This window comes from Lutra lutra, chromosome 14 (assembly GCF_902655055.1).
Source record: "Lutra lutra chromosome 14, mLutLut1.2, whole genome shotgun sequence".
NCBI classification, from domain to species: domain Eukaryota; kingdom Metazoa; phylum Chordata; class Mammalia; order Carnivora; family Mustelidae; genus Lutra; species Lutra lutra.
In genome coordinates, this window is record NC_062291.1 from 75520419 (window position 1) to 75534665 (window position 14247).

At 46.1% G+C, this 14247-nt stretch overlaps 1 protein-coding gene across 1 annotated transcript in view; it reads right to left on the reverse strand.

Annotated features, from left to right (window-relative positions):
- PDZD8 (PDZ domain containing 8) overlaps positions 1–5852 on the reverse strand; it is a 77397-nt gene extending 71545 nt beyond the window's left edge. Inside the window, exon 1 of the mRNA XM_047701812.1 lies at positions 4776–5852. Within this exon, the coding sequence (XP_047557768.1) occupies positions 4776–5647 (872 nt within the window). The 5' untranslated portion in view covers positions 5648–5852. The remainder of the gene's footprint in view (positions 1–4775) is intronic.
- Between the last annotated feature and the right edge of the window lie 8395 nt (positions 5853–14247).

The following is a 14247-nucleotide window of genomic DNA, read 5'->3' on the forward strand; positions in this document are numbered from 1 at the left end:
TCCACATAAAGTGTATGGAAGAGTTAAGTGAATAAATATACTACAGGACGCTTACAAATGATTTTGTCAGCTTTCAGCAGATTCACTTTGAAAGTTTTTGAGACATGATTACTCAAACCATCTATACAGGATGGCTGGGTGGCGCAGTCGGTTAAGCATCTGACTCTTGGTTTCAGCTCAGATGATGATCTTAGGGTCCTGCGATCAAGCCCTGTGTCGGGCTCACACTCAGAGCGGAGTCTGGTTGAGATTCTCTCTCCCCCTCCCACATATGTGCTTGCACTCTCTCTCTCTCTCTCTCAAACAAATAAATCTTAAAAAAACAAAAAAAACACTTTACTTCAAATAATCAGTAAAATGAGAAAGCTATAATTAATGGTATGAGTAAATGTTTTTCTTCCTCATCTCAGAAGACAAAGAAAAAATAATTCAATTACAAACCACATTATACAGTATGAGGCTTTCCAGACCAAGCCTAATTTAGTTCTCTGAAATTAATGGTATACTTAGAGAAGACACAGGTAAATAAAAACATGTTAAGAAGCTCTACCTAACTAAATACAGTCCAGTCTTTGCCTTTGGTGGGACAGTGGTCCTCCTTGATCTCTAGTCAGCAGGAATATTCAAAAAATTTCCACAAGTAAAAGAACAGTTATGACAAAAATAGCCATATTCAGAGATATTCCATGAACCTGAAGAGTGAAGTTTCCCCCCAAATATGTGTTCCACAAGCATTCATCAAATTCAAAAATCAACAAGTAGATGTCTCCTTATTTGTAGATCAGAGAAGTATTTGTATATAGTTAATGACCCACTTGACATCAAAGCAAAAATCCACCACACTCAACTGAGAAACAGCTACTGTGCACTTACTACCAATATAGTGCAGAGAATGGAAAATGTTTCGAAGGATTCTTTAAAAACTTCGGGTAGAATGATCTTTAAAAAAAAATTCAACATTATATCAAAGTCTTTTATAAAATAAAATCGCTCAATGAAAGTCCCTTGAAAGATAATAATGTTTAAAGAAGGGTAATAATTATCGCCCTTTACTATCCAGTACTTCCCATTTTCACTTATTAGCAACAGCATTACTCCCTATTCAGGAAGGATCTCAAATTCATATGATGCCAGGCCAGACAACTACCATTAGCAAGTGGGTGGGGCCTATAAACCAGGCATAAGAACTTCCTGCAGCTGCTACCAGACCTATTTCTCCAACCTGTTATTGCTATAAGGAATGCAGGCCTGGTGCAACGAGATCATCCAATGTCTTCTAAGAGAAGCCAGAAATCCAAAATCATGCAAAATATTCCCTTTTAAAGTACTGGCAATTACAAAACAAACAAACAAAAATACCATGAGGCCAAATAAAAAGTACCTGCAAACAGAATTTGGCCTTTCAGTATGCAACCAGGGGTAAAACATAGCAATAACAGTCTAGGAAGAGAAGCATCAGTAAGAATCTCAAGTAGGTGACTCCCAAATTCTAAACTTCCCCAGACTATTACTCAGATTTCACGTAATCATAAATATTAGTGGTAATATTTCTTTCCTAAGACTAATTTTTGGGTTAATTAAAAAAACTTGGTAACCCCCCCAAATACTAGTACTTTAATTTACTATTTTAAAGTATACATTTTAGGGAAAAAATTCAAAACAACATTTGAGGAAGATGAACTTAGAATTATATTAGTAAGACTAAATTATAATATATGGGAAATGTGTAATATTATAATTCTTTTAAAAATATTATAATGTTTTACAAACTATGTTAGTTGGATAAAATGAAGAGTTAATCATCACAATCCTTAGAAAGCAACCACTTGAACTCCTTGAATCTCTAGATTGAGACATCAGGAACTGGCATTCCTCAAGGCCACCTTCACTTTAGCAACATGAAATGGAAAAATAAATAAAGGGTGGGGAGAAGTAACAACGTTAACTGGCAAGGTATTTCTGTTATATAATAATTAAAGTGCCAAAAGATCCTAGGACTCAATAGAATTTACTTTACTGCCTTAGCTCTAAGTAGATTAGATGGCTAAAGACGATAAACTAGCAGACCTTCTATTTGGAAACAAAATCTGCTGGATTAAAAAAGAAATACTATGTGGGGCAGCACCCAAAGATTTAACCTTTAAAGAATCCGCTCTCAAAATTTCCAATGTAAGAAAAAAAATCTTTAGTTACACTCTTCTCAGAGTTCTCAGTTGATTTGTAAAGTTACCTCCATATATATATATGTTATATTGATAGTGTACTTTTAAAAAACAAAAAACAAAACGTTAAGAACAAGGTGACAGAGTTGAATGGAAAAAGGTAGCTCTGGCTTTATCAGGGCTGGAATTCACTACATAACAGCTGTGTGACTTTAAGCAAGTTATTTAACTACTCTGAGCACTACTCCCTCGTCTATATAAAAGGGTAAACAACAGCTACTTTAATTCTCATTATGAGAATTGTGATACATCTTAAATGTATTTTAATTCATTCTCTTAACTGAAATCTGAATCCGCTCCACAACATCAGTAGCTTAAAATACTTCTGGCAAAGAGCTACATAGACAAGAGAACTCAACACTTCCTGGAGCAGCCCATTTCATCTTAACACTCCTATTATTTTCCTTTACTTACCTAAAATCAGCTGCCTAGTTACTTCAACCTTCCATTAATCAATCACATTCTAGTTAAATCACATTAAGTACTGCTAATTCAGTTCTCGTTAAACTTTAGGCTCCACAATGGTTGAGGCTGTTCAGTACTGAAGCCCCAACACCTAAACAATAATAAGCACATAGCAGGTGTACAACAAACATTTGCAGATCAAGTGGTAAGTTCTGTTAGTATTTACTGATTTACCACCCGAAATGCCTTCTAATATAAAGAGCACAAGCGTGCACATTTCTGGAGATGACTGCTTAATATGTAAGGTTTAAAATTTGAACTATCATACATAACCAGACACATGCTATGTTTTTAAAAAATCTCTTCGGACATAGTAAATGAAAGCAATAAAACCCACTAATGTCTCCACACCTGCTATTCATAATTTCCTTCAGATTTAACTGAATTCCAAATCTACATTAAAAAAAAAAAACACCAAGAACCCTCAAAATGATACCCAACCTAATTGCCACCTAATTGTTCTTTGCAGAATAATCAATTCTGCAAATAACCCCCCAAATAAGAGCATACTCAAATTTTATTACCTGAAAGTTACCCAGAAAACAGAATACCAAAATCTGTAATTTTTTCTCATTACTTTCTTAGCAACACGTTACTATAAATAAACATCTTACTGGTTAGATACCAGAACTCATTTATAATTTAGTCACTTACATTCCAAAGCTTGAAGCGTAGGTTTCGCAAAGTATGTTGTTCTTCACAGAATGGGAAATCAAACACAGTGAACAACCAGTTCACCACCCTCTGCAAATCTGTGGAACTATATCCATTATAAAGTAAACTTCTCCTGCCACTCAACAGTTTTAAGCTGTCACTCTATGCTATCAGCCTAAACAAAACATAAGTAGGAAGGCCTATCTGCCACATACACAAGTCAATAACCCATCACGACCCCAAACATAAAATATCTCTGGATTACCTGGGTCACTGTTGCTTGACACTTTGGTAGAAAATTAGTGATCCAGAAATATGCAACTAGAGGACACTAGGTAAGGCAAACACAAGACTGACACACTTTTATAAGGAAGGACAAATCCAAGAGTCAAGCATTTTAATGAACAGAAAATCAGAGGACAGAAAGTGACCTAAGAAATTCAGCTGATTTTGAAGAAACAGCCATGTATGACCCTTTCCACTCCAACAATTCAGACTAAAGTAGATGAAGCCCCATCCCTACAAAACTTCCTTTCCCCTTCATTTCTTCTATGATATTAAAAACAAACAAACAAACAAACAAGCCACCCCAAAACAAAAAACCCTGGACCATTAATCAAAACAGTATACTAAGTGAAAATGAAGCCACCACACACCGGAGAGCTTTAAAAAGTTGAAATCACTACGGATCATTAACATTCCATCTGCAGGCTGATCTCAGGTACCGCGTGGGAAACTCGCAGCCAGAGCGGACACACGAAGGGCAGCATCTAGGTCTGTGCTACAGAACCTACCCCGAGGGGGAAGATGCCATTAACACAAAACCTACAGAGAACTACCACACGTACAGGCTCGCAGCTGGCTCTCAATTCGCTGTGCGAAGTCTTCCTTTACAACGCAAACTGCATCTCTGCCCTGAAAGTTGCCAAAGCGCCAACTGCAAGAGCGGCCTGCAGCTGCGAAATACAACAGCCTCGGGCGACCCACACTTCTTTCTCGTGCCTGTACTTTGGGTCCAGCGACAATTTCTCAACGTGGTCAAAGTGATGCTGCAAAACCGCCCTCAGTGCCGCCACCACACACAGCACCCGTTTCTCACCAGTCCCAAAGCCGACGAGGGGGGCCGGCCGCCCTGCCATTTTCATCATGCTGCTCCTACCCACGCGGACAGCACCCTGAGTGCCCACGAACACGCGAGAAGGCTTCTGGCTCATCCTGATGCGCTCTGGCAGCGAAGAATGTGTGCGCTACTCGCCTCCCTCCCCGGGTACTGTCCCGCCAGGGTTGGGGAGATCCCTGGGAAAGCGAAGGCTGGGGAGGAGCCTCTGCCCTTCCCATTCCACGCAGGCGGCAGCACCCCGCCCAGGCCCGGATCCCCGGCGGCTAGGTCCCCGCGCCTGCGGGGTGTCATTCCCTCACCTCCCTCCCTCTCACCTGATCTTGTAACTCGGGAGAGTGTGCTTGCGCTTGATGATCTTCTTGAGCTGGTTGACGATGATGGAGGTGAGCTGGGGCATAGGCCGCCCTTCAAACTGGGAGCGCACCTCAAAGTCGATCAGCGGGTCCTCCACGAAGGAGAAGAACCAGTGGGTGAAGGGCACGCGCGTGAGGACGAAGCGCAGCCTCCCCACGACTCGGGACAGCTTGACGAACAGGTAGGCGGACTTGCCGAAGACCAGGTCCACGTCGATGGCCAGGTGGAAGCCCCCGTTGTACTCCACCTCCGCCTCGAAGGCCAGCTCCTCGGGGGAGGTGGCGGGCAGGGTCTCCCCCTCGGGGCCGTCCGACTCCCCGCTGGCCGAGGGCACCACCGGCCGCAGGAGGCGGATGGTCTTGATGAAGGGCACGGTCTCGCCCAGGAACACGTCCCGCAGGCTCAGCCCCTCCAGCAGGCGCCCGGCCGTCTTGGTCTGCAGCAGCTCCTCGAACTCCACCTTGATCTTCTTGGTGACCCAGCGACGAGCCAGTGCGGTGTCCCGCAGCTCCCGGAACAGGAACAGGATGGTGGCGTTGAGGAAGTAGCAGGTCTCCCGCGTCGGCGGGGCGGGGGTCTCGAGGGCCGGGGCCGGGGTCGCGCCGCCCTCGGGTGGCCCGCCGGAGGGCTCCTCAGCCCCGCCGCCGCCATAAAGGTACTCCCTCAGGGCCAGGCCCGGCACCGGCTTGATGTAGCGGAAGCCGTCGCCCGCGCGGGCCGCCTCGTCCGGCGGCGGCTCGGGCTGTTTGCGGTACAGCAGCAGGAACTGGGTGAGGAGCGTGAGGAAGGAGCCCAGCACGGCCGACGCCAGAATCATGAGCAGCAGCCCCATCCCGGCACCGCCTCCGCCCGGGCCGCCCGGGCCCCTGCTCCCGCGCCCACAGCGCCGCTCTCTTCACGTCGCCGCCCCCGCTGCCTCCATCTTGAGGACATCGGGCGGCGGGGTTGGGGCAGGCGGCTCCCTGGGCCTCGTTCGGCGGCTCCGGCAGGCGCGGTGCGACGCCCGAGCCCGCAGCGGCCCGCAACTCCTCAGACACTCCGGGACGCGGCAGCTGTGGCGGCGGCAGCCGCGACGGCGGCGGCGGGGCGGAGGGGGCGGAACGGCACTCCCTCCGGCCTGTGCTCATTGGACGAACGGCGCGTGACGTCAGGGGCGTGCTCGCTCCCGGCGGTGTCGCCTGGCACTCTGAGCCCGAGCGCGCGTACGCGGGTCCCTCTTCACCTCCCGGGCGCCCTTCCAGCCCCGCCCCCCACGCCAACATTCCATTCCCCCGCGGTCCACGTGGCTGTCACTTCTGGAGTCGCCGACGGATCCGGGGAGATAACTGGGGCCGCTTTTGGAGGATAAGGAGGCCGGGCGTAGGTGGTGTGGCGCGTTCTTGATCCCCGTCCTCCCGTTACCTTCTGACGCGCCTACCCCCCCGCGCCCTTTGGCCGCGGTCCCTGCCTGTTACCTCTGCTGCAGTGTGGTTCTTCCACTCGCACCCCTGAGAGATGGGCTGGCAGCGGCTTTCCCTGCAGGGCAGCGCCGCAGAGGAGCTGAGCCGGCCGTTCGGAGACACCCCAAGCCGAGGACAGGACTGAGCCGCCTCAGAGACCGCCGTCGCCGACCGTCAGTCCAGCCAGCAGACGCTCTGCGTCTGCGAAGGGTGGGCCTGGGAAGGAGGGACGGAGAAGAACGGGGGTAAGATGCAAACTAACTTTACCAGCAAGGTGGATACTCGAGATTTAAATGAGAAGGTAGTAAAAGAGCCGGGAGGAGCAGGGATGATGAGTGAGATGAATTTGCCAGATGATGAGAAGATGAATGGTGGCTCCCCGTCCAGCTCTTGCAGTGTGTGCTAAGTCCATCTTAGAAGACTTAGCCCCCACCCATTTTACAGATGCAAACACTGGCACAGAGAGGCAAAGAAGTTGCCTAGGGTCACACAGTGGAGGCTGGTCTAAAACTAACTCCCAAGCCCTTCGTCACTAATCTGTACCGTGACAACGAAATTGCTAGAGTTGAAAGGGGGTTTACTGGTTCCCTGGTGCACAGAAAGTGTGAGTTGGGGAGGAGGGTCAGGAAGAACTTGGGATTTTGTACAGGGTAGCACCTGAACCAAAGCCACAGAGTTAATGAATCCAGTTTGCCCAGAACAGTGTTGACTCTCATGTCGTCTGGCTACTTGGTTGTTACATCATAAATGCTTATGTGGCTCTTGCCGCTTGGACACCACAACAATTCTACCTCTAGTCCTACAGAGGTCAGACAGATGTTCCCTACTTAAAAGTCAGGAGGACTTTCGGTGGCCCTAAGGGCCAGGGCACCGCCTCTCTCTCTGGCCCTGGAAGATCTTCAAGCTAGCGATAGTCTCAAATCTGGGTGATTCTAGAACAAAGAGTTGCATCCCATTTTAACCCAGCTGGAGCAGGCACAGAACTTTGGAACCAGGCCTTACCCCTGTCCAGGTGAGACCAGAATGGCTCCTTTACTGGGAGAATGTCAGACAGGTGCTGGCTGAGGAGCAGGACTTAAACCCCATATTCCACATACTATGGAAGTCCAAGGCCCTGTTATGTTTTCTGGGAACTCCGGCAATGTCTTTACTTGTGGTTGCCTTTGACTCCTGGCTCCTGCTTCAGGACTGCCATCTCAGTTCTACATGGTTTCAACCCAAATGGGAATTGTAGACTTTATCTCAGTTTTGACCCAAAAACCTTATTCATAACTCATGTGCCACAGTGTGGCACTCTATCTCACAGGCTCCTCCCTCCTCTCCCATCTTCCTCTCCCCATCTCACCCCTCAGATTGCCTCTGGAAATCCTGAATCTTCTCAATCCATTATAAAGAGTCCCTCCATTCCCCAGCAAAACTTGTCACTCCAAATCCATGAAAGAGCTCAGCATACCTTTTGGGAAGATAAAAAAATGTTTCCCTGGTGTTAAAAATGGCTAACACTTACTAAACACCTCTAATTATTTTATTAATTACGGTGTTATCATAAATAAAAATATTTTTAGAGAACAGTCTATGTACCAGGCGCAGTGTTAAACATCTTATATGCCTTATTCCTTTTAAAAATCAAAATGTTTGGGGCGCCTGGGTGGTTCAGTTGGTTAAGTGTCCCTGCTCTTGATTTCTGCTCAGGTCATGATCTCTGCGTTGTGAGATCATGGGACTCTGTGCTGGGTGTGGAGCCTGCTTAAGATTCTCTCTCTCCTTCTTCCTCTGCCCCTCCCCCACTGTGTGTGTGTGCTCTTGTGTTCTCTCTCTCTCTCTAACAACAACAACAACATCAAAATGTCCATAAGTGTTGACCTTATCCAGGTCTGGGGTATTGAGTCTTGCCCCTGACTGGCTGACCCCATCACAACCTACTTGGCCAGCCTACTCTATGTTGCGCCCTGCAAAGGTTTACCAGCTTGGGACCTTTGTTTCTTTTGCCTTTTATTTTGCTAGGTCATTTAGCCAACCCAGGGTTTCTTAACCTCTGCAATATCACTGTTTGGAGCGAGAAGATCCTCTACTATGGGGGCTGTCCTGTGCCTCGCAGGAGGTGATGTGCTAATAGAAGCTTATTTTTTGTAATGGAATTCCCTGGAAGAACATAAATTCAGCAACCTTTAAAAAAAATCAATCCCAGTTCACAGAAACTCAAAAGTCTAAGAACCTTTGGCCCCTGCTCTGAAAATCTATGATTCTGAGTAGGTTTTTGAAGAAAGAAGTTGCATTTAGCCTGCCTGCTGACCTTTTAATGAGTTTTAAATGACATCATTGAAATTAAGTGGCCCCAATAGACTTCATGGGAAGTATCCATTTCATGGGTAAAGGCGGCTGAATCCTGCAAGATGGGATGCTTCTAAGACTAGCATCCTCACCAACTAGAGAGATATGGACCACTTTTGCTGTTCAAGTCTGAATCCTTTATATTGACCACCAAACAGGATGAGAAAGTCAAAGCAGATGAATGTGGAGAGTTTGTGAGTAGCATAAAATATGAATTTGATAAAAATGATGTAAAATGACTCAAATATCACAAAATGGGGGGAAGCAGAGAGAATTTAGAATGATTGTCTAACAAATGATACATCACACCATTCTGTGAACTGTCACAGAATTCAGTGACTATGCTTCAGCATCCAGTGTGTGCCCGGCTTGGGGTCTGGAATGAGTCAGACAGAGTCCCAGAGTCCCAGAGTCCCAGCTCTCAGGGCCGCCAGGGCCCGGTGGAAGCAGACACACACCTACATAACTGATGTGAAGAGATGGTACCCAGTGCACTGTCAGAATAGAGCCTTACCAGTTCTGGGATGGGGAGAGTAAATCACAAGGAAGAGAAACTGCCCCAAGCTCACTTGACTGAAGTTGGATTCATGTTAACAATACTGGGGAAGCCCCAGGAACTCAGCTGCAAGGTGCTCAGCTCTTGCGGGACTCTCTCAGAAACCCAAGACAGAGAGGGCTGTTTCTCTAGCTCGTTTTCTCTGGCCCCACCTACCCAGTACCTTATTGCTACACCTCTCTGCAAGTCTGCACCATTTTCCTCCACAAGGCTCTTGGTCCCAACTGCCCCATAGCCTCAACATGTAGACACCTTAGGAAGACACCAGCTCTGCACCCTAATCTAGAGGGTCCTATGTTCCTGGTGCCCAATGTGTCCTACTGTTTCAATATCAAGCACTGGGAGAGAAACCCAGAAAGGACTCTACCAATCCAATCATTTATGCCCAAGGAGCTTGCCTCTTCTGGTTGGTGGTGTGTCGAGCGACTTAGCCAAGAAAGGGGAGAGGATTGAGAATGACAATTCTAGTCCAATAGGGGGTGAACAGTTCATTCTGGCTGAAGAATTTTTGTTGGCCTTTGATGACTAGGAGGGCATCTAATCAGAAGGAGGCCAAAGCTCAGAAGCTGGAAATCCAGCAGTTTAGAGAAAGTGGGACCAGGATGGCTGGAGGGTGGTGTAAACAATTCTAGTGCAGGGAGGTGGGGTGGTGGGGGTGACATGGTGAAGCAGGCTTGAGCTGAATTAGGGAGGGTTTGAATGTCAAAGCAAGTTTAGATTCCGTTTTTCAGTCTTTGTAAAGTCTCCAAAGATTTTTATGCCAAGACCATGGCATTATCCTTTTTCTTTCCATTATCTCTACCTGCAGAACCTCAGCCAATTCAACTGTCTACTTCCTCCCCTCTGCATCTATAAATTCATGATCTTCATTCTCATTTGGGCCCTCAAAGCAACTGAGCATTTTTCTCCATCACCGTAGCCAGTATCTACTTGGCTACCTCTACAGTGCTCATTTCTAGTTGGTTCAGAATTCAGGTAAGGCAGAGAAGTGTTATTGATCTCTAAAAATCTCCGCATTATTTTGGACCCCAAGTGATTCAGTAGGATTCAACTTAATTCTCCTTGTGCTTCCCTTCTGTTTTTGTTTGTTTGGGTTTGATTTTTATGGCTCCTCCTCCTCCACTAGCCCATGGAGTTTGGAGTGACTCCACAATTCTCTACTTGGCCCTCTTCTTTTTTTACTCCACATCCTTTACCTGAATGATGACCAGTTCTGGAGACTTCAACTCACACCTCTCCAACCACCCTTCTCTCCTGCCTGTTCTCAAGATGTCGTCATCTCAACTTGATCAAAACTGAAGGTCTCCCCTCTGGCAGACACTGCTGGTTGCCTGCATGTTGTCTTTCTCCCCTTCTTTCTTTATAAGAGAACTCCCATTTTTTTCACAAATGACAATGCACCTGGATAAAAGACTCCTATTCCCCTATTCCCTTATGCTTGGATGTGTCCACATGACTGGTTTCTGATCTGTATGAAGTATGGGGGTGAGGTCCTTCTGGAAGTCTCTCAAAGGGAATTGACTCAGCTGTAAGCAATGCTATTTTGCTCTCCTCTCTTGTTCCATCTTCTGGCAGTCTGAAATAAAGTCAAGATTTGTGGAGCTCCAGCAGTTCTTCTGGACCATGAGATAAGTTTGATGATGGAAGCCATATGCTAAAAGATGGCAAAGCAGACAGCTGCCTGGGTCCTTGATGACTTCTTGGAACTACCAGAGCAGCCTTGGATTTTCTGTAGCATTCAGTCAAATGGAATCCTAATGGCTTCACCTTACAACCAGCCTTCTCAAGCTGGCTCTTCCTTTGTGTTCCCTACCATTCACCCACCTGTCCAAACTTTACTTGCCCTCCTTACTCTCCCATGTTCTTTATACTCCTTAGTATATCTCAGATGTGTCCCTCTGTCTCCCTATCACTAGAGCCCATTTCTTGCCCTCTTCCTCTCACTTGCCATGACTTGACTTCTTCAGTTATGTCCTACCCAGTCATTCCGCCCATCGTGCCTCCTATAACCTGTCGCTATAGTGATCTTTTCCAGGACAAATCTGATCCTGTCCCTTTGCTGCTAAGATTTCTCCAGTGGCTCCCCACAGCCATATTAATAGTAATGTCCCTCCTACATCAAGCACGCTGTAACTGGGAAGCCTTGTGCTAAGCGCTTTAGAAGCATTGACATTCTCTCAATTTCCTTTTGGGGTAGGTGGTATCATATCCAGTTTATGGGTGAGAAAACAGACATTTAATGCAGATGAAGTACTAAGGATCACTAAGTAAGTGGAAGAGCAGAGATTTGGACAAGCTGTTTAACCCCCAGCCTTTCATTTTAGGGCAGCATCCCTTCAGGATGCCCTCCAAACTCATGAGCAAGGCCAACAAATGGCTTTTGTGATCTGGCCTTGGCTTACACTTCAGCTTCTCTTTTCACCACTCCAGAAATAGAATTTGAAGATATTATTGACAAATTTGGTTCCATTTAAAGCCAGGAAAGTAAAATTATAATAAACTTTGTTAGGGGTACAAAATATTTAGACGATGTGAACTTTAATGTGCCTACTTTTCAAACTTTTGATGTATTTTCAGCTAGTTTAATGTTCTGGAATACATTAGCCATTAAAAATACATAAAAATGGGAGCAACTGGTCAGTTAAGCAGTTGACTCTTGATCTCTGCTCAGGTCTTGATCTCAGGGTTGTGAGTTCAAACCCTGCATTGGGGTCCATGCTGGTGTAGAACCTACTTAAAAAAACAAAAAACATAAAAATGTATATGTAGGGAATCACATTTTTCCTTTTGTCCTTGGCTCCACTATATTTTGGCATGGCACTGTCAGAGGCAGTCTTTATTTTAAATCTTAATATTTTGCTTATCATAGATTTCATAACAATTTTTATTTTTTAGATGTTATACTAAATGTTGTTTATCTTGAAGATTGGGTTTTTGGCACCCCCTTAAGTTTTGTGCCCAAGGCGAATGCCTAATCCTGACTGTGTTCATTGGCCATATGAAATCCCATTTGCAGGCTCCTGAACACACAATGACCTTACTTTCCTTAGTTTTGTCATTCTTGCCTAGCACACTGTAGGTACTCAATGAATATTTGTGAGTATGTGAATAAGGATGTCTGGGTGGCTCAGTTGGTTAAGTGTCTTCCTTCAGCTCAGGTTATGATCCCAGGGTCCTGGGATCGAGTTCCGCATTGGGCTCCCTGCTCAGTAGAGAGTCTGGTTCTCGCTCTCCCTCTATCCCTTCCCCCTCCCTGCTCATGCTTGCTCTCTCTCTCTCTCTCTCTCTCTCTCTCAATAAATAAGTAAATAAATAAAATGTGAATGAATGTTTTTCCTTCTGACCTTAAAACCCTTTCATCTGCCTGCCCATTGCCTGAATAACTCTTTCTTGGGCTCTTTTTAGACTGAACTGGAGTATCACCACCACCAGGAAGCTTTCCTGAACTGTCTACACCCCCTTCACCTCCTCTAAATCTGGTTAGAAGCTTTTCTGTTGCCTTCAATGCACTTGGAGCGCAGCATGGAAAAAGCATTTCTTACTATGTTCTGAGGTACTTGTTCAGAATCAAAGTCTGCTTGCGAGCTTTTTGAGAGCAAAGACCATCATGGCTTTTTTTTTTTTTTTTCTGTCTCTGTATCCCCAGCCCCCAGAGCACCTAGGAGGATCATGCTCAGAGGACGGAGGGAGAGAGGGAGGACTGGAGGGAGAGAAGAATGGATGAGTGAATGCAATCCTTTTAAAGACATAACCAGTAACAGGCTGCAAGATGGATTATACTGAAGGAGAGCAAGACTTATGAGGAACTTTTGCTTGAATCAAGGCAAGAGTTGATCAGGGACTAGACTGAGGCCATGATAGTGGGTTGGATTTAAGAGACATTTTAGGCGAAGAGTCAATGAAATTTGGTTGGCAATTAAGTGACTGGGGAAGTACTCAAAAGCAACTGAGGTTTCACCATTGGGTGAGTAGAAAGATGTGGGTTCTGGGAATGGACGGGTAATGCAGGAGGAACAAACTGGAAGCCTGTCACTACTCGAAGGCATTGGCCCAGAGAATGGAGAGATTGCCTATTAGCAGATTCTCATTGGATAGATGAGGCTTAATCAGCATTTATACCCCTCCTAAATTGTTCTCTATAGCCTTTCCACTTCCACTTTCCTTTTCCTTTCCACTTATCACCTGATGCTCCTCTGGTCTGGGCCACTGTCCTCTCTCACCTAAGTTCCTGCCACTGCCTCCTAACTGGTCTACCTACTTTCAGGTTTCCTCCCTTTCCTTCATTCACCACTCTGCAGCCAAGCCAAATTGAGCTACTCCCTGCTTAAAGTCTTTCAACAGCTCTCCACAGGCTTCTGGGTGAAGTGTTAATTCCCGAGTGCAATCCCTTAGGCCTGTCTCCATCTAGCCCTTGCCTCAAGATTCCATGCCATCCCTAACACTCTCCCTGCTCATGGCTGTGCACCAGGCTAACTGCATTTGTTGTGATTCTTCCTTGAGCCTTGCTCTTTCTCTTATCTCCGGGCCTTTGCACATGCTACTTCTTCCACCTGAAGCTCTCTCTCTCTTCTCTTTGCAGGCCACCACTACCTTTCAAGTCTAGACTTAAACATTCCGTTCTAGAACTTCCTCTGGCCCTAGCTTACTTAGGCTTGGCCCCCAGCTGTATGCTCCTAAAATACCCTGTTCTTGCCTTATTCCCATGCTTGTGGCAGAAACTGCTAGTTGCCTCTCCAAAATCCATTCATTCCTCCATGCATTCCAAAGAAGAATTTGAGGGGCGCCTGGGTGGCCCACTCAGAAGGGCATGCAACTCTTGATCCTGAGTTTGAGCCCCACGTTGGGTGTGGAGATCATGTAAATAAATAAATAAATAATAAAAAGAAAAAACCAAGAATTTGAGAGCAGCAAATGGTTCAACTTAAAAAAAAAATTGGGGGGGGGGCGCCTGGGTGGCTCAGTGGGTTAAGCCGCTGCCTTCGGCTCAGGTCATGATCTCAGGGTCCTGGGATCGAGCCCCACGTCGGGCTCTCTGCTCAGCGGGGAGCCTGCTTCCTCCTCTCTCTCTGCCTGCCTCTCTGCCTACTTGTGATTTCTCTCTGTCAG